The following is a 26,056-nucleotide window of genomic DNA, read 5'->3' as shown; positions in this document are numbered from 1 at the left end:
ACAACTCTATCCATAGCCCACGCCTCACAACCATACAACATTGTTGGAACCACTATTCCTTCAAACATACCCATTTTTGCTTTCCGAGATAATGTTCTCGACTTCCACACATTCTTCAAGGCTCCCAGGATTTTCGCCCCCTCCCCCACCCTATGATCCACTTCCGCTTCCATGGTTCCATCCGCTGCCAGATCCACTCCCAGATATCTAAAACACTTTACTTCCTCCAGTTTTTCTCTATTCAAACTTACCTCCCAATTGACTTGACCCTCAACCCTACTGTACCTAATAACCTTGCTCTTATTCACATTTACTCTTAACTTTCTTCTTTCACACACTTTACCAAACTCAGTCACCAGCTTCTGCAGTTTCTCACATGAATCAGCCACCAGCGCTGTATCATCAGCGAACAACAACTGACTCACTTCCCAAGCTCTCTCATCCCCAACAGACTTCATACTTGCCCCTCTTTCCAAATTCTTGTATTCACCTCCCTAACAACCCCGTCCATAAACAAATTAAACAACCATGGAGACATCACACACCCCTGCCGCAAACCTACATTTACTGAGAACCAATCACTTTCCTCTCTTTCTACACGTACACATGCCTTACATCCTCGATAAAAACTTTTCACCGCTTCTAACAACTTGCCTTCCACACCATATATTCTTAATACCTTCCACAGAGCATCTCTATCAACTCTATCATATGCCTTCTCCAGATCCATAAATGCTACATACAAATCCATTTGCTTTTCTAAGTATTTCTCACATACATTCTTCAAAGCAAACACCTGATTCACACATCCTCTACCACTTCTGAAACCACACTGCTCTTCCCCAATTTGATGCTCTGTACATGCCTTCACCCTCTCAATCAATACCCTCCCATATAATTTACCAGGAATACTCAACAAACTTATACCTCTGTGATTTGAGCACTCACTCTTATCCCCTTTGCCTTTGTACAATGGCACTATGCACGCATCACGCCAATCCTCAGGCACCTCACCATGAATCATATATACATTAAATAACCTTACCAACCAGTCAATAATACAGTCACCCCCTTTTTTAATAAATTCCACTGCAATACCATCCAAACCTGCTGCCTTGCTGGCTTTCATCTTCCGCAAAGCTTTTACTACCTCTTCTCTGTTTACCAAATCATTTTCCCTAACCCTCTCACTTTGCACACCACCTCGACCAAAACACCCTATATCTGCCACTCTATCATCAAACACATTCAAGAAACCTTCAAAATACTCACTCCATCTCCTTCTCACATCACCACTACTTGTTTTCACCTCCCCATTTGCGCCCTTCACTGAAGTTCCCATTTGCTCCCTTGTCTTACGCACTTTATTTACCTCCTTCCAGAACATCTTTTTATTCTCCCTAAAATTTAATGATACTCTCTCACCCCAACTCTCATTTGCCCTCTTTTTCACCTCTTGCACCTTTCTCTTGACCTCCTGTCTCTTTCTTTTATACATCTCCCACTCAATTGCATTTTTTCCCTGCAAAAATCGTCCAAATGCCTCTCTCCTCTTTCACTAATAATCTTACTTCTTCATCCCACCACTCACTACCCTTTCTAATCAACCCACCTCCCACTCTTCTCATGCCACAAGCATCTTTTGCGCAATCCATCACTGATTCCCTAAATACATCCCATTCCTTCCCCACTCCCCTTACTTCCATTGTTCTCACCTTTTTCCATTCTGTACTCAGTCTCTCCTGGTACTTCCTCACACAAGTCTCCTCCCCAAGCTCACTTACTCTCACCACCCTCTTCACCCCAACATTCACTCTTCTTTTCTGAAAACCCATACAAATCTTCACCTTAGCCTCCACAAGATAATGATCAGACATCCCTCCAGTTGCACCTCTCAGCACATTAACATCCAAAAGTCTCTCTTTCGCGTGCCTGTCAATTAACACGTAATCCAATAACGCTCTCTGGCCATCTCTCCTACTTACATACGTATACTTATGTATATCTCGCTTTTTAAACCAGGTATTCCCAATCACCAGTCCTTTTTCAGCACATAAATCTACAAGCTCTTCACCATTTCCATTTACAACACTGAACACCCCATGTATACCAATTATTCCCTCAACTGCCACATTACTCACCTTTGCATTCAAATCACCCATCACTATAACCCGGTCTCGTGCATCAAAACCACTAACACTCATTCAGTTGCTCCCAAAACACTTGCCTCTCATGATCTTTCTTCTCATGCCCAGGTGCATATGCACCAATAATCACCCATCTCTCTCCATCAACTTTCAGTTTTACCCATATTAATCGAGAATTTACTTTCTTACATTCTATCACATACTCCCACAACTCCTGTTTCAGGAGTACTGCTACTCCTTCCCTTGCTCTTGTCCTCTCACTAACCCCTGACTTTACTCCCAAGACATTCCCAAACCACTCTTCCCCTTTACCCTTGAGCTTCGTTTCACTCAGAGCCAAAACATCCAGGTTCCTTTCCTCAAACATACTACCTGTCTCTCCCTTTTTCACATCTTGGTTACATCCACACACATTTACATTAACATGTAATCCAATAATGCCCTCTGGCCATCTCTCCTACTCACATACATATACTTATATATACATATACATATCAACATATACATACAGATACATACACATACACAGACATATACACATATACATATTCATGCTTGCCTTCATTCCATTCCTGGCGCACCCCACCCCACAGGAAACAGCATCGATATCCTCTGCTTCAGTGTGGTAGCGCCAGGAAAATAGGCAAAAAAAGGCCACATTTAATCACACTCAGTCTCAAGCTCATATATAATGCACTGAAACCACAGCTTCCTATCCACATTCAGGCCCCACAGATCTTTCCATGGTTTTCCCCAGACATTTCACATTGACAGCACGTTGACCCCGGTATACCGCATCGTTCCAGTTCACTCTATTCCTTGTACACCTCTCACCCTCCAGTATGTTCAAAATCTCTTTCACTCCATCCTATCTCCTCTAATTTGGTCTCCCACTTCTTGTTCCCTCCACCTCTTACACATATATCCTCTTTGTCAACCTTTCCCCACTCATTCTCTCCATATGTCCAAACCATTTCAGCACACCCTCTTCTGCTCTCTCAACCACACTCTTATTTTTAAACCAGGTATTCCCAATCACCAGTCCTTTTTCAGCACACAAATCTACAAGCTCTTCACCATTTCCATTTGCAACTCTGAACACCCCTTGTACACCAATTATGCCCCCAATTGCCTCATTACTCACCTCTGCATTCAAATCACCCATCACTATAACCCTGGTCTCATGCATTAAAGCTGCTAACACATTCATGGTGGCATGCACAAAATATCAGATTGGGGAGGAGTAGAATGGCTGCAAGAGTGGTAGAGGATGTGTGTATGAGTTGTTTGCTCTGAAGAAATTGTATGAGAGATATTTAGGGAAGGCGAAGGATTTGTATGTATTATTGATGGATCTGGAAATAGCATATATTACAGTTGCAAGAGATGCCCCATGGAAGGTGTTACAATTATGTGGTTTAGAAGGAAAGTGTGACAAGTAGTTGATGTAACAAACAACCATGGGTTCCTAGTTGGCTTTGGTCGACTCTTGTTGCTATTGTTGTTTTATTAGCATTGTCAGGGTAGCCAACCCGTGCTGCATCAGTCCCAGTCAAGCAGCTGGCTCATACACTCTCTCTCTCTCTTGCCCTGTACTTACTGCTGTTGGTTGTTTTATAGAGAATTTGAGTTTTTATCGATTCTTTTGATACAACGTAAAACCACATGGTGGCAGCGGTGGACTTGAGTGCGTTTGAAGGTTATAGCATTATCACACCTTTTACAACCCCTATCATATTTTGAGATCCACAAGCAGAATGCAACTGAGTTGTGGAGTGACTAGAGAAGCCGATGGGAATGTTATGCAGTATTGTCGGAACTGAGCAGTAAGAAGCCAGAGGTTCAAGTATTAGTGTTGTCTGTAATTGGACCTGAATCGCACAAGGTTTGTGACACATTCAAATTAACTACTGAGCAAAAGAAAAACATATAAGTCCTCCAAGCTTTTGAAGACTATTGCCAACCCTTGCATAGCACAACGTTTGAGAGGTACAGGTTCAATCTGCGTGGACAATAGCTGAGTGAGTTGTTGTAACAGTATGTCACAGTGCTTTGTTAACTTGCCCTGAAATGTGATTTTGGTATTACAACAGGTCAAATAATATGGGATTGCAGAATATTTGGCATAAATGATGATAAGGTTTGAGGTCATTTATTTCGAAAGAAAAATATAACTATAGACCGCACTTTGGAGATGTGCCTAGCCAGTGAAATGTCCAATGCCCAGCAGAGAGAAGCAGATGAAATGAAGAGTGGAAATGGACATCACTTTTCACATAGAGAGGAGCAGCTGAGTGGTGCTGTCAAGCCAGTGGAAAAGAATATGAGAATCTTTGACTGTAGATTTTGTGGAGGAGGGCACATGAAAGTTGTCTAGCCAGGGGCAAAGTGTGATTGAATTGTAAATGTCAGAACCACTTAAGAGTAAAGTGCCAACACTTTAAGAAAATGAATTCTCATTCTGGGGCACATGGAATCAATATTATAACTAACGGTTTCAATGTCGAAGACTCTGAATCAGAGGTGTATACAGTAAGGACTGTCTTGTGTGTGACTCAAAGCAGAGCAAACAGCAACTCTGAAAACTGGACCATATTGTTATATTAAGTTCCAAGTTGATAATGGTGCAGATTGCAACATGTTGCCTGTTCATATATATAAAGCAGCATTAGAGGACTACCAAACGGAAAAAGTACAACACTTAAACATGGTTTTGTATGGTATGGACAGAAAGGCACCCATTTATTGGGACATGTGAGAATAAAAGTGGAATGAGGAAACCATTCATGTTATTTAGATTGTGAACTTCTGAAGGGTAAACAGATCATTCATTTGTAGGATACAAAGCAATTGTATTTCTTGGACTGTTAGAAATAAAAGATAATGATATGCTCAGCCCATTGGAAAACTGTAAGGGAACCTATGTCCATACTACACAAACATTCAGTGAGGCTGTTACTTAAGAAAATTTATTGAAACAATACCCCAAAGTATTCAGGGAATTAGTTGGTAAGTTGGTGACACCTTACAGAATTTGAGTGGATAAATCATTGTTTCCAGTGGAACATGCACCTTGTCATGTACCTGCAGCATTATGTTCTTGTCTGTGTGAGGAACTGAACCATTTAGAAGCTCTGGGAATTATTGCTAGTGGAAGTGCCAACCGATTGGGTGTCATCAGTGGTAGTAGTATCAAAGAAAAATGGAAAGTTGCAGATCTGTTTTGACCCAAAGAATCCAAACAAGGCACTCAGGCGAGAACACTACCCACTCTCAGTAATTGAGGACATATCCTCAAGATTATTTGGAGCTTGTGTCTTTACCGCTCTGGATGTGAAGTAGGGATTTTCGCTTGTACAGTTGGAAGATCATAGTTCATATGTGTTCACCTTTAGTACCCCTTTTGGCAGTTACTGATGGCTCAAGATGCCATTCAGAATCAGTTCTGCACCAGAAGTGTTCCAGAGTCACATGCATCAACTGGTTGAAAGCTCAACAGGGGTTGAAGTTGTAGCTGAAGTTGATGACTTCATAGTTTGTGGTTGTGGCAAGACTGAATTTGAGGAAATTCTAGGACCACAACAAAAAATTGCATGACTTTTTGCACAGATGGGAAGAGCAAAATGTTGTGCTTGGAAAAGAAAAACTTAGACTTGGAGAGGTACCTTTTGTTGGCTGTATAGTAATGCCAGAAGGGATAAAACCTGCACCTCAGAAAATTAAGGCTTCGAGGGAAATGCCAGCTCTAATGATGCATCTGGCATGAGACGTTGTCTAGGAATGATTCAATACCTGTTCAAGTTTTAATCCAGTTTGGCAGATATGACAAAAACTCTAAGGGAATTTACAAAAATGGACATCATGTTTGAGTGGCAAGAAGTACAACAAAAGTCCTTTGAGGAGTAAAGAAAGCTGTCAGTACTGCACCTGTCCTAGTCATTATAACATGAAAATAGATGTTACTGTACAATGTGATGCATCCCAATCTGGTCTGGGAGCGGTACTTATGCATGAGGGACAGCCCGTTTTTTTATGCTTTTCATGCTCTTACAAGTACTGAACAATGATATGCCCAGATCAAAAGGAATGTCTTTCTATTGTTTTTGCATGTGAGGATTGCCACCAGAATCTGGTAGAGGGTCAGTGACAGTACAGACAGATCTTCAGCCTTTGGAATCCATCATCAAAAAGGCCTTGGGTACTGCACCAGTACTTCTACAGAAAAGTTACTGCAGCTCCAGTACTACAATTTAAGGGTGGAATATTTAAGAGGAAAGAATATGGTATTGGCAGATTTCTTAAGTCATGTTTATCTCTCGCAGGGCATGGAAAACTCATCAGTTATTAACATACTTCGAAAGATACTGTTCAAGACATGCTGATGGTGAGTTAAAGAAGAATTAGGAAAATTAAGAAACACATAGAGAAGGACAAAGCTTTAAAAGTATTGTCCACAGTAATTATAGCAGGATGGCCTTATACAAGATTGGAAGTTCCAGTTGCTGCTCATCATCCTTTCTTTAACTATAAAGATAAGCTGTACACAGAGGACAGTTTGATTATTCAAAGGATATAGACTGGTGGTGCCATTATCAGCCCAGGGCTTCTGAAAGGAATCTTATCTGGTAACAAAGTTTCTTTTGGGTCCCCTTCTCTTCTCCATTAGTCATCTTGTTTTTATCCACTATGGTTTTATGCCATGTGCTTTCAAAATATTTTATCTATGCAGGCTCACACAAAATGTGAATGCTAGTCCTCAATATATGCAAAAATTTTCTGAGATCTCAAGAAATTCCTGTGCCCAGGTATGATGTATCCCCTGCATCTCCCCCCCCCCCCCATTGGCCGTGAGTGTCGTCGAGGAAGATGCTGGACATTGCTCATCAAGATCACATTAGGCTAGACGGTTACCTGCATTGCATGAGAGAAGCAATATTCTGACCTAGAATGTCATCCAGTGTAAAAGCACTGGTTTCTCATGATGCTTGCCTAAGAGAGATGCTTCTCAGGCATATCACCTCTACTCCCTGGTATCCATAGTCAAATGGCCAGGCTGAAAATGCTGTAAAGACTGTGAAGAGGCTGTTTATAAAATTGTCAGGACAGTCTGAGTTCCTGGCAGTTAAACTGGCGAAATACTCCAAGTGAAGGCATGTATTCAAGTCCAGCCCAATGCTTAATAGGTCATCAGTGTAAGACTATAATTCCATATACAACAAACCTATTACAACCATGCCACTCAACAGAACAAGACAACAGGGATATAATTGGGAGGAAATCTGAACAGGCATATTATCACAGTCATAGCTCGTATCCCTTAACCCCAACATCTTCAGGAGATGCTGTATGTATGAGACTTCCATGCAGCAAGAAGTGGACATCAGGGGTATGTGTCAAGGAAGTTTCTCCTTGATCTTATCTCTTCAGGGTTGGTGATTGGATGTATTGGAGAAATTGTCATCAACTTTTCCATACAGGAGAGAGATTGGTGGAGGGGAGCAGGAAATGAACAGGGAGGCATCAAATGCTATAGTTGATGTGGATGAGACTGAGGCAGTTCCAACCCCAGAAGTTAGTGAACACACACTACAACAGTCAACCCCAGTGGACCAGCAACCAACCCAGAGGGTACTCATGGTCATGTCTCCTGACAGTTCAGTCTCTCCATATGCTCCATTTCATCACTTCAGGATTAAAAAGGCACTAATGCATTATGGAATAAATGATTAGATTATGTTTTTTGCAATAATTCTTAATGAAATTTAATGTTGAGGCAGAGATATTACAATTTTAAGTTATGTATTTGTGGGATGTTTTGATTACTTTTACCTATATGTCCTTTAATGTAGCAGTTGATGTACATTGTTCTAGTATATAAGTATTCCCTTTCCACAAGTGGTTCTCTTTTTATTTGTGTAACTAATGGTTTTGTTTTGTATAAAAATTGTTTTGTTTTCTTTGAAGAGAGAGGTGACGAGTAATTAACGTAATGCACGACCATGGGTTGGCAGTTGGCTTTGGTCAACTCTTGTTACTACTATTTTATTGTTTTAGTCAAGGCAGCCAGCCTATGCTGCACCAGTCCCAGCCAAGCAGCCAGCTTGTACACTTTCTCTCTCTCTCACCCTGTACATATTGCTGTTGGTTGCTTAACAGAGAATTGGAGTTATTATTGATTCTTTTAATACTACTAGTTTTTACCAGGAGGGCAAGTATGCATATAAATAGGAAGGAATGAGAGGGAGAGTGGTTCCAAGTGGAGATGTAGATCTGCATTAAGGGTGTGTGAGGGCACCAAAGCTGTTTAATCCATTTATGGAGAGGGTGGCAAGGGGGGTAAATTTGAAGGTCCAGGAATGAATAGTAGGTGCACAGTTTGCTGGGAGTTGTAGGCATAGCAGATGAGTCATTTGTTGTTTACAGGTGATACTACTTTGGTGACAGATTTTAGAAACTCTACTTGTTACATGGCTCGGTATTATTAGCTCATCAGAGTGTTCTCCCAATTCTAGTTTCTCATTCATAATGACTCCTAGGACTTTGATGTTTACTTCACTTTCTCTGTCTTTCCCTGTAGGGCCATTGTACTGCTTCTTTGATACATTGTTTATCTTTCCATGACTTTTTGCTCAAATTTTTCATCATTGATATTGTTTCCTTATTAGATTCCATCAGGTTCTCTTCTGCTTATTTGTAGATTATACTCATTTTTTTTTCAATGTCATGTTTTGGTATAGTAATTGTATCATTGGACTCCTGGTGTCTTCAGCAGAGAGAGAGAGAGAGAGAGAGAGAGAGAGATATTTATCTTTTAAATAGCATTTTACTCCTTTACCAGGCTTTCTTGAAGAGTTATCAACCTTGCGAAGATATTCATATCAGGAAGTTCGGGGCGTAGGTCGCAACCGAAACACACCAGTACTGGTGCACTGCTCTGCTGGTGTGGGCCGATCAGGAGTTACCATCCTGTGTGACCTTCTCTTAGAGGCTGCAGACCACAACCTTCCTTTGGATCCTCCTAAGGTTCTACTTCATTTGAGGCAGCAAAGGATGACTCTTGTCCAGACCATTGCCCAGTACAAGTTTGTGTACCAGGTCCTCCTAGCCTACCTCAGCCAAGCCAGACTTATTTAACCCTGCCAATACAGAAGGGTTACACAGTCTATCAAAATAAAGCACATTTCCTTTGCTCCGTCAGTGTGAATTAGTTTTCATGCTGAAACCCATGTCCCTGAGACTTGTATAAGTCAGATTATGGTTGCTTGCATAAGGAAATGAACTTTTTTCAGTTAGCAGATTAATGTCGGTATTGTTTCTTTTTCTTCCTCATTTAATTATTTATGGCCAAATGAATGAAGAGAGGGAAACTGAAGCTTACACTCAAATGTTATGGTTATCCTGTAATGCTTAATATGACTATCTGTCTTGGATGCAATAATCAGACTAAATGTGGCAGATTAACACCAGGCTATTAATTAGTCACAATGACTGTATGGTATATACAAGTACTGATTCCTCTAGAATATTACGAACTGTAACAATGGTTATCTGTGCTTTGCTTCACTGTGTGGTTGTTTAGAGTCTCCTAACAATGCTGGTGGGATGACAAAGTATTTTAAACTACATAATACGAAAATTTTATTAAATAGTTATATGTGTGGTATTTTTATTACTGTTGTTGAAATGGATAAATAAATGTATACTGATTTTTTAGATTCTTGAATTGTGAATGTTGAGTACAAATAACCTTGAGTGGTGTATTGAAAACAATGGTGGAAACATTTTGGGTCCACCTCTCCTCTCATTCCCAGTTGAATCTGGTGAAAAGTGCTTTTATTGTATTATCACCAAAGTATATTTTGGTAAGATAAGAGAGGAAATTACAATTAAACTTATAAAGAACATGAATTTATTGGTTCCCTCTGCAACATTTTTCCAAGTTTGAAGTGTAATAAAGGCACCCATTATCATTAACCAGCTTATCTTGTTCATATTTGGAGAGCAGAACATTTTCTCTAAAAAGCACCTTGGGCTCAGTAAGCACTTTATGCCAATGTAACTACTATGTCTCCTTAAAGTACCTCATATCCAGTAAGAATCTCTTGCCCAATAAGTATCATGTCTATATTAAGTACCTCATATCCAATAAGAATTTTTGCCCTGTACCTTGAGCTCAGTAAATTCCATACCTCTAGAAAGTACCATGTGGCAAGTAAGTACCATGTACCCAGTAAGTACCATGTGCCCAGTAAGTACCTTGTGTCCAGTAAGTACCATATGGCCAGTAAGTACCATTTGCAAAGTAAGTACCTTTTGCCCAGTAAGTACCTTGTGCCCAGTAAGTACCATGTGTCCAATAAGTACCATGTGGCCAGTAAGTACCTTGTACCCAGTAAGTACCATGTGCCCAGTAAGTACCATATGTCCAGTAAGTACCATGTGCCCAGTAAGTATCTTGTTTCCAGTAAGTACCAAGTGCCCACTAAGTACCATGTTCCCAGTAAGTACCTTGTGTCCAGTAAGTACCTTGTGTCCAGTAAGTACCATGTGTCAAGTAATTACCTTGTGTCCAGTAAGCACCATGTGCCCAGTAAGTACCTTAAGGTGTCCAGTAAATCCCTTGTGTCCAGTAAGTACCTGGTGCCCAGTAAGTACCATGTGTCCAGTAAGTACCTTGTGCCCAGTATGTACCTTGTGTCCAGTAAGTACCTTGTGTCCTGGAAGTACCATTTGCAAAGTAAGTACCTTGTGCCCAGTAAGTACCATGTGTCCAGTAAGTACCTTGTGTCCAGTAAGTACCTTGTGCCCAGTAAGTACCTTGTATCCAGTAAGTACCTGGTGCCCAGTAAGTACCATGTGTCCAGTAAGTACCTTGTGCCCAGTAAGTACCTTGTGTCCAGTAAGTACCTTGTGTCCTGGAAGTACCATTTGCAAAGTAAGTACCTTGTGCCCAGTAAGTACCATGTGTCCAGTAAGTACCTTGTGTCCAGTAAGTACCTTGTGCCCTGTAAGTACCTTGTGCCCAGTAAGTACCTTGTGTCCAGTAAGTACCTTGTGCCCAGTAAGTACCTTGTGTCCAGTAAGTACCTTGTGTCCAGGAAAACTTGATGCATTATAAGTGTTGAATACCAGTCTAAACATTTCCATATCATTAATGTACATAATTTAGCTAAGATCTTGTATTATAAAACTTTTGTTTTAGTGTTTGTACCTTAGATTTTTGTGCCTTTCCTGTAACTATTAAGAACCTCATAATTAACAACCTCAGAACCCCTTTTATCCCGTAATATGACATACATCATGTTTGACTTCTTAGTCATCTGTGACATAAATCACCTGAGACAACATTTCCACTCTAGTTTTAAACTGCAAAGTTTAGCATCAACAAATGTCAGTACTATACCATGGTGAAACAAAGATAGGTACAGGATTTATTTGTTCATTTTTCATATTTCTGCATGCATATCTTTCATTTTAGAAGGATATGATATGTATTTTTAAGATTAGTTGGGGGATGAGTTTGAACAAAGAAAATTTGGAGGTAGTGGAGTGTTTTAGATACTTGTGAGTGGACATGGCAGCTGATGTTGCCATGAAAGTGAATCATAGGGAGAATGAGGAGGCAAAGGTTGTGGCAGCATTGAGGAATGTGTGGAAAGAGAGTATATTAACTGAGAGGGGAAAATGAGTATGTTTGAAAGTATTGTAGTCCCATCATTGATGTTTGGATGTGAGGCATAGGCTGTAGATAAAAATGTGTAGAGAAGGGTGGGTGTGATAGAAATGAATTTGTGAGGACAATGTGTGGTGTAAGGTGGTTTGATTAAGTAGGAGAAAGATGTGGCAATAAGAAGAGTGTAGTTGAGCTAAAGAGGGTGTGCTCAAATGGTGTGGACATATGGAGAGAAAGAGTGAAGAGGTTGACAAGGACGATGATGTGTCAAAGTGGAGGGAAAAAGAAGGGGAAGATCAAACAGGAGATGGAAGGATGGGGTTAGAAATATCCAGTGTGATCAGAGTCTGAACATGCAGGAGGGTGAATTGCAGCAATGTGGTGTACAGGGAGCAGTGTGCTGTCAATGGACTGAACAAGGGCACATGAAGCAGTCAGGGGAAACCACAAAAAGATCTGAGGCTATGGTTTTGATGCATTACACAAGACTGAAAATTTATGTGAGCAAATGAGGCCTTTTCATCATTTGTTGTTGATGCTACTGTGCTGAAGTAAGGAAACAGTGCGCAAGAATGAAAAAAAGGGTTTTTAAGAGTTTTTGCTTTCTAAGTGTAACATTCATGAATAAATTCATAATCTTCAACACATTCATGTGGTAAAAGAAAGGTGGATAAAGGATTTTTTTCATACTTCTTTGTCTTTAATTTTAAAACAATATGATATGTCAGGTTTTTCCATGCTAAGTGAAGCTTTCATAAACTTCAATAACACTACAAAAGTAAAAATAGTGAAGGGATTTATTTATTTTTTCAGACTTCTGCACACACATCTTTACAAGAGTACAATAAGATTTTTGTAATTTTTCTTGTGATTTTTGTAAATACACTGATAGTCAAATTTATCAGTAGCTGCAATTTATGGGTTAAGGGACTCCTGTAGCTCCATAATTGTGCTCCAGCAGGAGCAGGGAAATAATGGACTCCTTTGGAGCAAGAAGTTCCTTGATGACATTGTACTCACATTATCATTCACTGATAATGCAACCTCACCAAAGATGACTTTCCCATCACATTGTAACCTCTTGCAAGTGGAGTTCAGAAGCATTGTTAAACACAATATCTCTACATTGCCAAAGGTTCCTCTATTAGGATACCTCTTTCATACACATATTGTCCACTTTGTGTTTTTCTTCTGCCTCTGTTTATTCCCAATCACATCACCTCAACACCCTTTTAGGTCATTCTGTGCATCTGTCCATAATGCCATAGTGCCTTTTCATGTATTCAGCCACTTTCAAATGTCACAGTAATTTGACTTTTTCCAGTGTACTGGATATGCTCATCTTTTTACTTGCATTGCAATACAGTAGACTAAGGAATGATATAAGGAGTATAGCAGTATTAGCTGGAATGATTGCTTCCACCATGTTTTCGTTAGGAAATGGTTTTTCTTCATGATGGGTCTTCATGGACAAATTAATTTTCTGTAATGTAAGGTAGTTTCCAGGGCATTTTCAAACTATGCTCTTTTGCTTACATGAAAAAATATTTGGAGAGATTGAATGTAGAATGCCAAAAGGTGAGAGTAAATGAAGCAAGGGGAGTGGATGAGGAATGGGAGATATTTAGAGAAGCAGCACTGGCATATGCAAGAGATGGCTGTAGTATGCGAAAGGTGGAAGGTGGGCAGATTAGAAAGGGTAGTGAGTGGTGGAATGAAGTAAAGTTGCTAGTAAAAGAGAAAAGAGAAGTGTTTGGTGTAAGTTATAGGGAAGGACTGCAAATTATAGGAAGATATAATAAAGAGAAAGTAGCATGAGGCCAAGAGGAAGGTGAAGGGGTTGAAAAAGAGGGCAAATGAGTTTGTGTATCAACAAGCTTTAGGGAGAATAAGATGTTTTGGTCGAGGTGGTGTGCAAAGTGAAAGGGTTAGGGAAAATGATTTGGTAAACAGAGAAGAGGTAGTAAAAGCTTTGCGGAAGGTGAAAGCCGGCAAGGCAGCAGGTTTGGATGGTATTGCAGTGGAATTTATTAAAAAAGGGGGTGACTGTATTGTTGACTGGTTGGTAAGGTTATTTGATGTATGTATGATTCATGGTGAGGTGCCTGAGGATTGGTGGAATGCTTACATAGTGCCATTGTACAAAGGCAAAGGGGATAAGAGTGAGTGCTCAAATTACAGAGGTATAAGTTTGTTGAGTATTCCTGGTAAATTATATGGGAGGGTATTGATAGAGAGGGTGAAGGCATGTACAGAGCATCAGATTGGGGAAGAGCAGTGTGGTTTCAGAAGTGGTAGAGGATGTGTGGATCAGGTGTTTGCTTTGAGGAATGTATGTGAGAAATACTTAGAAAAGCAAATGGATTTGTATGTAGCATTTATGGATCTGGAGAAAGCATATGATAGAGTTGATAGAGATGCTCTGTGGAAGGTATTAAGATTATATGGTGTGGGAGGCAAGTTGTTAGAAGCAGAGAAAAGTTTTTATCGAGGTTGTAAGGCATATGTACGTGTAGGAAGAGAGGAAAAAGATTGGTTCTCAGTGAATGTAGCACTGCGGCAGGGGTGTGTGATGTCTCCATGGTTGTTTAATTTGTTTATGGATGGGGCTGTTAGGAAGGTGAATGCAAGAGTTTTGGAAAGATGGGCAAGTATGCAGTGTGTTGTGGATGAGAGAGCTTGGGAAGTGAGTCAGTTGTTGTTCGCTGATGATACAGCGCTGGTGGCTGATTCATGTGAGAAACTGCAGAAGCTGGTGACTGAGTTTGGTAAAGTGTGTGAAAGAAGAAAGTTAAGAGTAAATGTGAATAAGAGCAAGGTTATTAGGTACAGTAGGGTTGAGGGTCAAGTCAATTGGGAGGTAAGTTTGAATGGAGAAAAATTGGAGGAAGTAGTGTTTTAGATATCTGGGAGTGGGTCTGGCAGCGGGTGGAACCATGGAAGCGGAAGTGAATCATAGGGTGGGGGAGGGGGCAAAAATTCTGGGAGCCTTGAAGAATGTGTGGAAGTCGAGAACATTATCTCGTAAAGCAAAAATGGGTATGTTTGAAGGAATAGTGGTTCCAGCAATGATGTATGGTCGTGAGGCATGGGCTATGGATAGAGTTGTGCGCAGGAGGGTGGATGTGCTGGAAATGAGATGCTTGAGGACAATATGTGGTGTGAGGTGGTTTGATCGAGTAAGTAATGTAAGGGTAAGAGAAACGTGTGGAAATAAAAAGTGTGGTTGAGAGAGCAGAAAAGGGTGTTTTGAAATGGTTTGGTCACATGGAGAGAATGAGTGAGGAAAGATTGACCAAGAGGATATATGTGTCAGAGGTGGAGGGAACGAGGAAAAGTGGGAGACCAAATTGGAGGTGGAAAGATGGAGTGAAAAAGATTTTAAGTGATCGGGGCCTAAACATGCAGGAGGGTGAAAGGCGTGCAAAGAATAGAGTGAATTGGAACGATGTGATATACCAGGGTCGACGTGCTGTCAATGGATTGAACCAGGGCATGTGAAGCGTCTGGGGTAAACCATGGAAAGTTCTGTGGGGCCTGGATGTGGAAAGGGAGCTGTGGTTTCAGTGCATTATTACATGACAGCTAGAGACTGAGTATAAATGAAAGGGGTCTTTGTTGTCTTTTCCTAGTGCTACCTCGCACACATGAGGGGGGAGGGGGTTGTTATTCCATGTGTGGCGGGGTGGCGATGGAAATAAATAAAGGCAGACAGTATGAATTGTGTACATGTGTATATATGTATATGTCTGTGTGTGTATATATAAGTGTACATTGAGATGCATAGGTATGTATATTTGCATGTGTGGACATGTATGTATATACATGTGTGTGGGTGGGTTGTGCCATTCTTTCGTCTGTTTCCTTGTGCTACCTCGCTAACGCGGGAGACAGCGACAAAGCAAAATAATAAAAAAAAAAAAATGTTTAGGAAGGAGGTAAGTAACGTGCAAAAGACAGAACAAATGAAAACAACTGTTAAGGGGCAAAAGGGGAAGTGATAACAGGTAGTGATGAAGTGAGGGGATGGAGTGTATTTTGAAGAACTGTTATATGTGTTTGATGATAGAGTGGCAGGTGTCGGATGTTTGGATCAGGGTATGATGTAGAGTGATAGAAGCATAGAGAGTGGCACGGTGAAGGAAGAAGTGGTGGTGAAAGTTTTATGTAAGATGAAATGTGGCAAGGGGTCTGGAGTGGATGGTATTGCCATTGAATTTATTAAGAAAAGGGGTGACTTTATAGTTGATAGCTTGGTAAGGATTTTCATTGTATGTTTGAATCATGGTGAGGTGCCTGAGGATTGGTGGAATGCATGTATAGTGCCAGTGTATAAAGGCAAGGTGGACAAAGGTGAGTGTTCAAACTACAAAGGCATAGGTTTCTTGAGTATTTTTTTGGAAAATTGTATGGGGAGGGTATTGACTGAGAGGGTGCAGGCATCAGATTGCAGAGGAGTAGAGTGGTTTTAAAAGTGGTAGAGGATGTGTGGATCAGGTATTTGCTTTGAATAATGAGAATTACTTAGAAAAACAGTAGATTTATATTTGGCATTTATGGATCTGAAGGCATATGATAGGATTGATGACGATGCTTTGTAGGTCTTAAGGATATATCGTGTAGAAGGAAAGCTGCTAAAAGCAGATAAGTTTTTGCCAAGGGTGTAAGGCTCATGTGCGAATAGGAAGAGATGAGAATGAATGGTTCCCAGTGAAGGTTGGTCTGCAGTAGGGTTGTGTGATATTACCATGGTTGTCCAATTTGTTTATGGATGGAGCGGTGAAGGAGGTAAATGCCAATCTTGAAGAAAGGGGCAAGTATACAGTCTGCTGGGGATGAGGGCCTTGGAATTGAGTCAGTTGTTGTTCACCAATGATACAACACTGGTGGCTGATTCAAGTGAGAAACTGCAAAAGTTGGTGACTAAGTTTGGAAGTGTGTGAAAGGGGAAAGTAGAGAGTGAATGTGAATAAAAACAATGATAATAGGTTCAACAGGGTTGAGGGACATGATAGTTGGGATGTGAGTTTGACTGGTAAAAATTTGGAGGAAGTGAGATAGTCTTAGATACCAATGAGTGGACATGGCAGTGAATAGAACCATGGAAGCAGAAGGAGTCATACAGTCGGAGAAGGGGTAAAGGTCCTATGAGCACTGAAGAATGTGTAGAGAAAATGTTATCTGGGTGGGTAGAAATAGTTATTTGGATGTGAGACATGGATGGGTTGGAAATTAAATGTTTGAGGACAATTTGTGGTGTGAGGTGTTTTGATCGAGTAAGTAATGAAAGGATAAGAGAGATGTGTAATAATAAGAAGAGTGTGATTGATAGAGCTGAAGAGGGTGTGCTGAATTAGTTCAGACATATTGATAGAATGAGTGAGGAAAGGTCAACAAAGAGGTTGTAGGTGTCAGAAGAGGAAACAAGGAGAATAGGAAGACCAAATTGGAGATGGAAGGATGGAGTGAAAAAGATTTTGAGTGATCAGGGTCTGAATGTGCTGGAGGGTGAAAGGTGTGCACTGGATAGAGTGATTTGGAATTATGTGGTATACTCGGGTCGACATGCCATCAGTGAACTGAACCAGAGCATGTGAAGTGCCTGGGATAAAGCATGCAAAGTTCCGTGGGTCGTGGTTGTAGATAGGGAGCGGTGGTTTCGGTGCATTACACATGACAATTAGTGCCAGTTAGCCATAGAACACGAAGGGAGAAGAGACATCCACGTTCTACCTAAGCTATTTACTGCCATATGTATGACAGGAAAATAGTGACTCGTTTCTGAGGCACTAACTGTTATAACAGAAAGGTCTCTTCATCATCATGGTTTTCAGCATACACACTGATAATTATAGATTCCATTTTACCATCCAGGACTTGAGGTTTTTATTATCTATGGCGACACCAAACTGTTAACAGTCCATGCAGTGTGGGAGGGCCATGGCCGCGGGATCGTTATGCTCCATCCCAGCAGACCACCATTTCTAGGGAAAGCGAAGACAAGTGTCACCACCAAACGCCATATCTCAGGCCACCCTCTTAGCTAGCCTTTGTGTTCCTTAATTGGGTGGATGTTTTGTGAGAGTCATATGCTGACTTACTGATAACGTACAGCACCGTTGATTGTTTTACGTACGGATAAAACCCCGAAACAGTGACGCCACCCAACTTTTCACAGTATGGGTGAGTTTATATATAAAAAAAAAATGTCCAACGGATGCTCAGTCAATTGCCGAATTTGTTTAACTGCATTTCAATACAATCATAATTGTGACTCCTACATTACCCAACCCCACTTCATCCATTTTTTAAAGAACATATTGCGCTTCTTCATGTATAAGAGAATTTGACTTCTTTAGAGTGAAGAATTCTTGGAGAAGACAACTTTAAATAATACAACCTTGCCAAAGGCGACTTCAATGTAGGTTCACAAATATAATAGTTCAAATAAAGTATTTTTTATATAAAGTGAAAGACGTACATGTAAAAGTAGCATGCTACAGTGCGTTGGGAAAGGTTAGGTGGCATCTTCCAGATGACCGGCCATTATGGAAGGTAAAATTTGATGCAGAAATCGCGAGGTAGTGGTGGAGCAGGGTATGCAGCATTCCAATTATGTTTTTTAACTCAAATAAAGAACAAGTACTTGTAAAAACAGAGGATATGGAAAATTAAGTGCTAATTTATGTGAATGGTTCAATATAACAGAATTATATTAATGAATTGGTAGATTGGTAAAGTGATGGCAGCGTTGATTATGTGTAATGTTATGGTGGCTACATGGTGTTATAATCAGTGATTTTGGTTTGTTTCAAGAAATTACAAGGTGATATTACCAAACAACCTTATCTTAGAGGATACTAGTGTGCATTATGGTGCAAAGAAAAATGAGTATCCCTATGTTTACTGGAGATTACTGCTGATATAGTTGTAAGTTTGCTACAAGTGATGATCGTGGTAGCCAGCCTAGCAGAACCATGAAGACAACACAACATCATCCATAATGACTCATGATGACAACATCCATAATGACTCATGAAAACACATCATCCATAATGACTCATGACAACATCATCCATAATGATTCGCATCAAACGACACAAAAATGTAAACTTCTGTGTTGATGCTTCTAAGAAATGAGTGGAAAGCGAAGGATTATACTCGATCCGAAGGTGGTTCAGTTGACCCAAGCGTTCTGAGAATGATTTTAAAGATGTGAATGATTGTGTATTACTGGGCTTGTATGTGTATTACTGGGCTTGTACGTGCTGGATATGTCAAGGAGTCACATAAGCTGGAAGCTAAAGTGGTACTGGAGTCAACATTTATTAACTACATTCACGAAGATATGGCAGTCGTCGTTTTGATGTTGCCAGTGAGCGAGATCCAGCAGTTCAGCGAGTTATTTACCAAACTTGAGCATAATCTTTCACCTTAATGGATGTACACCGCTCATGTTAAGACCTATATTGGCCACGTAAACGATGGCAGGGTATTTGGAAAACATTGTTTCAAGATTTAAGGAAATGGTGACCAATGGCCATGGAATAGTCAATCGTAACGCCTAGTAGGCCTGATCTCAGAGACGCTAGAGACACCGACCACACACGGAAAGTTGGAGGGCGGGAGGAGTGGCTCCTGACCACCGCAGATGAGCCTGCGAGGAGTGGCTCCTGACCACCGCAGATGGGCCTGCGAGGATTGGCTCCTGGCCACCACAGATGAGCCTGCGAGGATTGGCTCCTGACCACCGCAGATGGGCCTGGGAGGAGTGGCTCCTGACCACCACAGATGGGCCTGCGAGGAGTGGCTCCTGGCCACCACAGATGGGCCTGCGAGGAGTGGCTCCTGACCACCACAGATGGGCCTGGGAGGAGTGGCTCCTGACCACCACAGATGAGCCTGCGAGGATTGGCTCCTGGCCACCACAGATGGGCCTGCGAGGAGTGGCTCCTGACCACCACAGATGAGCCTGCGAGGATTGGCTCCTGACCACCGCAGATAGGCCTGCGAGGATTGGCTCCTGACCACCACAGATGAGCCTGGGAGGAGTGGCTCCTGACCACCACAGATGAGCCTGCGAGGATTGGCTCCTGGCCACCACAGATGGGCCTGCGAGGAGTGGCTCCTGACCACCACAGATGAGCCTGCGAGGAGTGGCTCCTGACCACCACAGATGAGCCTGCGAGGATTGGCTCCTGGCCACAACAGATGGGCCTGCGAGGAGTGCCTCCTGACCACCACAGATGGGCCTGGGAGGAGTGGCTGCTGACCACCACAGATAGGCCTGCGAGGAGTGGCTCCTGACCACCACAGATGGGCCTGCGAGGAGTGGCTCCTGGCCACCACAGATGAGCCTGCGAGGAGTGGCTCCTGACCACCGCAGATGAGCCTGCGAGGAGTGGCTCCTGACCACCACAGATGGGCCTGCGAGGAGTGGCTCCTGACCACCACAGATGGGCCTGCGAGGAGTGGCTCCTGGCCACCACAGATGGGCCTGCGAGGAGTGGCTCCTGACCACCACAGATGGGCCTGCGAGGAGTGGCTCCTGACCACCACAGATGGGCCTGCGAGGAGTGGCTCCTGACCACCACAGATGGGCCTGCGAGGATTGGCTCCTGGCCACCACAGATGGGCCTGCGAGGAGTGGCTCCTGACCACCACAGATGGGCCTGCGAGGAGTGGCTCCTGACCACCACAGATGGGCCTGCGAGGAGTGGCTCCTGACCACCACAGATGGGCCTGCGAGGAGTGGCTCCTGACCACCACAGATGAGCCTGCGAGGAGTGGCTCCTGACCACCACAGATGGGCCTGCGAGGAGTGGCTCCTGACCACCACAGATGAGCCTGCGAGGAGTGGCTCCTGACCACCACAGATGAGCCTGCGAGGATTGGCTCCTGGCCACCACAGATGGGCCTGGGAGGAGTGGCTCCTGGCCACCACAGATGAGCCTGCGAGGAGTGGCTCCTGGCCACCACAGATGAGCCTGCGAGGATTGGCTCCTGACCACCACAGATGAGCCTGCGAGGAGTGGCTCCTGGCCACCACAGATGAGTCTGCGAGGAGTGGCTCCTGGCCACCACAGATGAGCCTGCGAGGAGTGGCTCCTGGCCACCACAGATGGGCCTGCGAGGAGTGGCTCCTGGCTACCACAGATGGGCCTGGGAGGAGTGGCTCCTGACCACCACAGATGAGCCTGCGAGGAGTGGCTCCTGACCACCACAGATGAGCCTGCGAGGATTGGCTCCTGACCACCACAGATGAGCCTGCGAGGAGTGGCTCCTGACCACCACAGATGGGCCTGCGAGGAGTGGCTCCTGACCACCACAGATGAGCCTGCGAGGAGTGGCTCCTGGCCACCACAGATGGGCCTGCGAGGAGTGGCTCCTGGCCACCACAGATGAGCCTGCGAGGAGTGGCTCCTGACCACCACAGATGAGCCTGCGAGGATTGGCTCCTGGCCACCACAGATGAGCCTGCGAGGAGTGGCTCCTGACCACCACAGATGGGCCTGCGAGGAGTGGCTCCTGGCCACCACAGATGGGCCTGCGAGGAGTGGCTCCTGACCACCACAGATGAGCCTGCGAGGAGTGGCTCCTGGCCACCACAGATGGGCCTGCGAGGAGTGGCTCCTGGCCACCACAGATGAGCCTGCGAGGATTGGCTCCTGGCCACCACAGATGAGCCTGCGAGGAGTGGCTCCTGACCACCACAGATGGGCCTGCGAGGAGTGGCTCCTGGCCACCACAGATGAGCCTGCGAGGAGTGGCTCCTGACCACCACAGATGAGCCTGCGAGGATTGGCTCCTGGCCACCACAGATGAGCCTGCGAGGAGTGGCTCCTGGCCACCACAGATGAGCCTGCGAGGAGTGGCTCCTGGCCACCACAGATGAGCCTGCGAGGATTGGCTCCTGGCCACCACAGATGAGCCTGAGAGGATTGGCTCCTGACCACCACAGATGAGCACATCATTGCCAGCGGCGGCTACAACAACAATTTTCTTTACCCGTCCTGAGGTTGTCATATACATAGCGTCTAGTTATTCTTGTTAGGCGTCTGCGAATGGCATCGGCTAGTAAGGTAGCCATGGCAGTCCACATGGATTTCCCAGACGAGATAAGTGGAGGAAAGGAATACGGTCATAATGACGAATCTAGGACGAGCGTGGTGGTGGCCGGTGTAATGACCCGGCAGGTGAATCCTTCCCTCCCAGTGATTGTCAGGTGGTCTCGGTCGGTGATGGTGCAGGGCAGAGTTTCATGTTTAGGTCCTCGTAACTCTACACAAGCCTTTAAAAAAGGAGACCCATTTACTTTTTTACATCATAAACCGCAGGGTAATGATGGGAAGGATATAATAATTTCCCAGGAATGATTCCATGACTATTATGCGGCTAAGTTCGAGTCATACGTGTGAAAGACTGGTATGCCAGATGATTCAAAATTAATTCTGAATAATGTTGGTGGCCATCTAACGTTGAACTTACCACAGGGAACATCAATGCAACATTATCTCCCTCTGTCATACCTCGTCTTACCAGTGGTCTAGGGTGTTCATTCAGAGTATACAGTGTATGTATAAACGAGACTGCGGCACTTAGTGAATTTGGATTATGGTATGATTAAGAAAAACAAAGTACACTAACACTGCTTCACATAATAGGTGTGGAAGGCGTCACGTGCAGTGCCGTGTATGGAAATACTGACCTAATATGTCCGAGTGACGAGACAGACTGCACGTGTATCATCCACTGAGGCGCAGTAAGTAAAACCATTTTTTTCTTTCTGTAAGTTTGCATGTGTGCAATATTTGTTTACAGAAAAAAATGTCATTAGTGTGTGATATGAGTTTTTTCGAGGGAGATATGATTGCGTTTCATGCGTATAATGCCAAGTGAACAAGTCGAATGAATGTAGTGAAGAAAGTATGCAAGTTCCTATATCATTCATGTTAACAGATGTGTTTATTTATGAAGTATATTGATATCATTGATGATTCCTGACCCGGGAAACCGATAATATATATATATATATATATATATATATATATATATATATATATATATATATATATATATATATATATATATATAAAATATTTTTTTTTTTTTTTTTTTTGCTTTGTCGCTGTCTCCCGCGTTTGCGAGGAAGCGCAAGGAAACAGACGAAAGAAATGGCCCAACCCACCCCCATACACATGTATATACATACGTCCACACACGCAAATATACATACCCACACAGCTTTCCATGGTTTACCCCAGACGCTTCACATGCCCTGATTCAATCCACTGACAGCACATCAACCCCGGTATACCACATCGATCCAATTCACTCTATTCCTTGCCCTCCTTTCACCCTCCTGCATGTTCAGGCCCCGATCACACAAAATCTTTTTCACTCCATCTTTCCACCTCCAATTTGGTCTCCCTCTTCTCGTTCCCTCCACCTCCGACACATATATCCTCTTGGTCAATCTTTCCTCACTCATTCTCTCCATGTGCCCAAACCATTTCAAAACACCCTCTTCTGCTCTCTCAACCACGCTCTTTTTATTTCCACACATCTCTCTTACCCTTACGTTACTTACTCGATCAAACCACCTCACACCACACATTGTCCTCAAACATCTCATTTCCAGCACATCCATCCTCCTGCGCACAACTCTATCCATAGCCCACACCTCGCAACCATACAACATTGTTGGAACCACTATTCCTTCAAACATACCCATTTTTGCTTTCCGAGATAATGTTCTTGACTTCCACACATTCTTCAAGGCTCCCAGAATTTTCGCCCCCTCCCCCACCGTATGATCCACTTCCGCTTTCATGGTTCCATCCGCTGCCAGATCCACTCCCAGATATCTAAAACACTTCACTTCCTCCAGTTTTTCTCCATTCAAACTCACCTCCCAATTGACTTGACCCTCAACCCTACTGTACCTAATAACCTTGCTCTTATTCACATTTACTCTTAACTTTCTTCTTTCACACACTTTACCAAACTCAGTCACCAGCTTCTGCAGTTTCTCACATGAATCAGCCACCAGCGCTGTATCATCAGCGAACAACAACTGACTCACTTCCCAAGCTCTCTCATCCCCAACAGACTTCATACTTGCCCCTCTTTCCAAAACTCTTGCATTCACCTCCCTAACAACCCCATCCATAAACAAATTAAACAACCATGGAGACATCACACACCCCTGCTGCAAACCTACATTCACTGAGAACCAATCTCTTTCCTCTCTTCCTACACGTACACATGCCTTACATCCTCGATAAAAACTTTTCACTGCTTCTAACAACTTGCCTCCCACACCATATATTCTTAAAACCTTCCACAGAGCATCTCTATCAACTCTATCATATGCCTTCTCCAGATTCATAAATGCTACATACAAATCCATTTGTTTTTCTAAGTATTTCTCACATACATTCTTCAAAGCAAACACCTGATCCACACATCCTCTACCACTTCTGAAACCACACTGCTCTTCCCCAATCTGATGCTCTGTACATCCCTTCACCCTCTCAATCAATATCCTCCCATATAATTTACCAGGAATACTCAACAAACTTATACTTCTGTAATTTGAGCACTCACTCTTATCCCCTTTGCCTTTGTACAATGGCACTATTCAAGCATTCCGCCAATCCACAGGCGCCTCACCATGAATCATACATACATTAAATAACCTTACCAACCAATCAACAATACAGTCACCCCCTTTTTTAATAAATTCCACTGCAATACCATCCAAACCTGCTGCCTTGCCGGCTTTCATCTTCCGTAAAGCTTTTACTACCTCTTCTCTATTTACCAAATCATTTTCCCTAACCCTTTCACTTTGCACACCACCTCAACCAAAACACCCTATATCTGCCACTCTATCATCAAACACATTCAACAAACCCTCAAAATACTCACTCCATCTCCTCACATCACCACTACTTGTTATCACCTCCCCATTAGCCCCCTTCACTGAAGTTCCCATTTGCTCCCTTGTCTTACGCACTTTATTTACCTCCTTCCAGAACATCTTTTTATTCTCCCTAAAATTTAATGATACTCTCTCACCCCAACTCTCATTTGCCCTCTTTTTCACCTCTTGCACCTTTCTCTTGACCTCCTGCCTCTTTCTTTTATACCTCTCCCACTCATTTGCATTTTTTCCTGCAAAAATCGTCCAAATGCCTCTCTCTTCTCTTTCACTAATATTTATATTTTATTTATTTTATTTTGCTTTGTCGCTGTCTCCCGCGTTATCTAGGTAGCGTAAGGAAACAGACGAAAGAATGGCCCAACCCACCCACATACACGTATATACATACACGTCCACACACGCAAATATACATACCTATACATCTCAACGTATACATATATACACACACAGACATATACATATATACACATGTAATTAATTCATACTGTCTGCCTTTATTTATTCCCATCACCACCCCGCCATACCTGAAATAACAACCCCCTCCCCCCGCATGTGTGCGAGGTAGCACTAGCTAAAGACAACAGAGGCCATATTCATTCACACTTAGACTCTAGCTGTCATGTGTAATGCACTGAAACCACAGCTCCCTTTCCACATCCAGGTCCCGCAGAACTTTCCATGGTTCACCCCAGACGCTTCACACACCGTTGTTCAATCCATTGACAGCACATCGACCCCGGTATACCACATCGTTCCAATTCACTCTATTCCTTGCGCAACTTTCACTCTCCAGCATGTTCAGGCCCCGATCACTCAAAATCTTTTTCACTCCATCTTTCCAACTCCAATTTGGTCTCCCATTTCTCGTTCCCTCCACCTCTGACACATATATCCTCTTGGTCAATCTTTCCTCACTCATTCTCTCCATGTGACCAAACCATTTCAAAACACCCTCTTCTGCTCTCTCAACCACATTCTTTTTATTACCACACATCTCTCTTAGCTTTGCATTATTTACTCGATCAAAACACCTCACACCACATATTGTCCTCAAACATCTCATTTACAGCACATCCACCCTCCTCCCCACAACTTTATCTATGGCCCACACCTCACAACCATATAACATTGTTGGAACCACTATTCCTTCAAACATACCCATTTTTGCTTTCCGAGATAATGTTCTCGACTTCCACACATTTTTCAACACTCTCAGAACTTTCGCCCTCTCCCCCACTCTATGATGCTTTTCCGCTTCCATGGTTCCATCCGCTGCCAAATCCACTC

The 26,056-nt window shown here is 43.0% G+C and overlaps 1 protein-coding gene across 5 annotated transcripts in view; it reads left to right on the top strand.

Moving 5' to 3' along the window:
* Pez (protein tyrosine phosphatase non-receptor pez) overlaps positions 1–10,049 on the top strand; it is a 254,252-nt gene extending 244,203 nt beyond the window's left edge. For all 5 annotated transcript variants that reach the window (XM_071667746.1, XM_071667743.1, XM_071667744.1 and 2 more), the window contains one exon: positions 8,986–10,049. In XM_071667746.1, the coding sequence (XP_071523847.1) occupies positions 8,986–9,281 (296 nt within the window). In that variant the 3' untranslated portion in view covers positions 9,282–10,049. The remainder of the gene's footprint in view (positions 1–8,985) is intronic.
* Positions 10,050–26,056: the final 16,007 nt, after the last annotated feature.

The sequence above is a fragment of the Panulirus ornatus genome, chromosome 12, assembly GCF_036320965.1.
Source record: "Panulirus ornatus isolate Po-2019 chromosome 12, ASM3632096v1, whole genome shotgun sequence".
Lineage (NCBI taxonomy): Eukaryota > Metazoa > Arthropoda > Malacostraca > Decapoda > Palinuridae > Panulirus > Panulirus ornatus.
The sequence above is the reverse complement of the archived record's forward strand: the minus strand, read 5'-3'. Positions and strand labels throughout refer to the sequence as shown.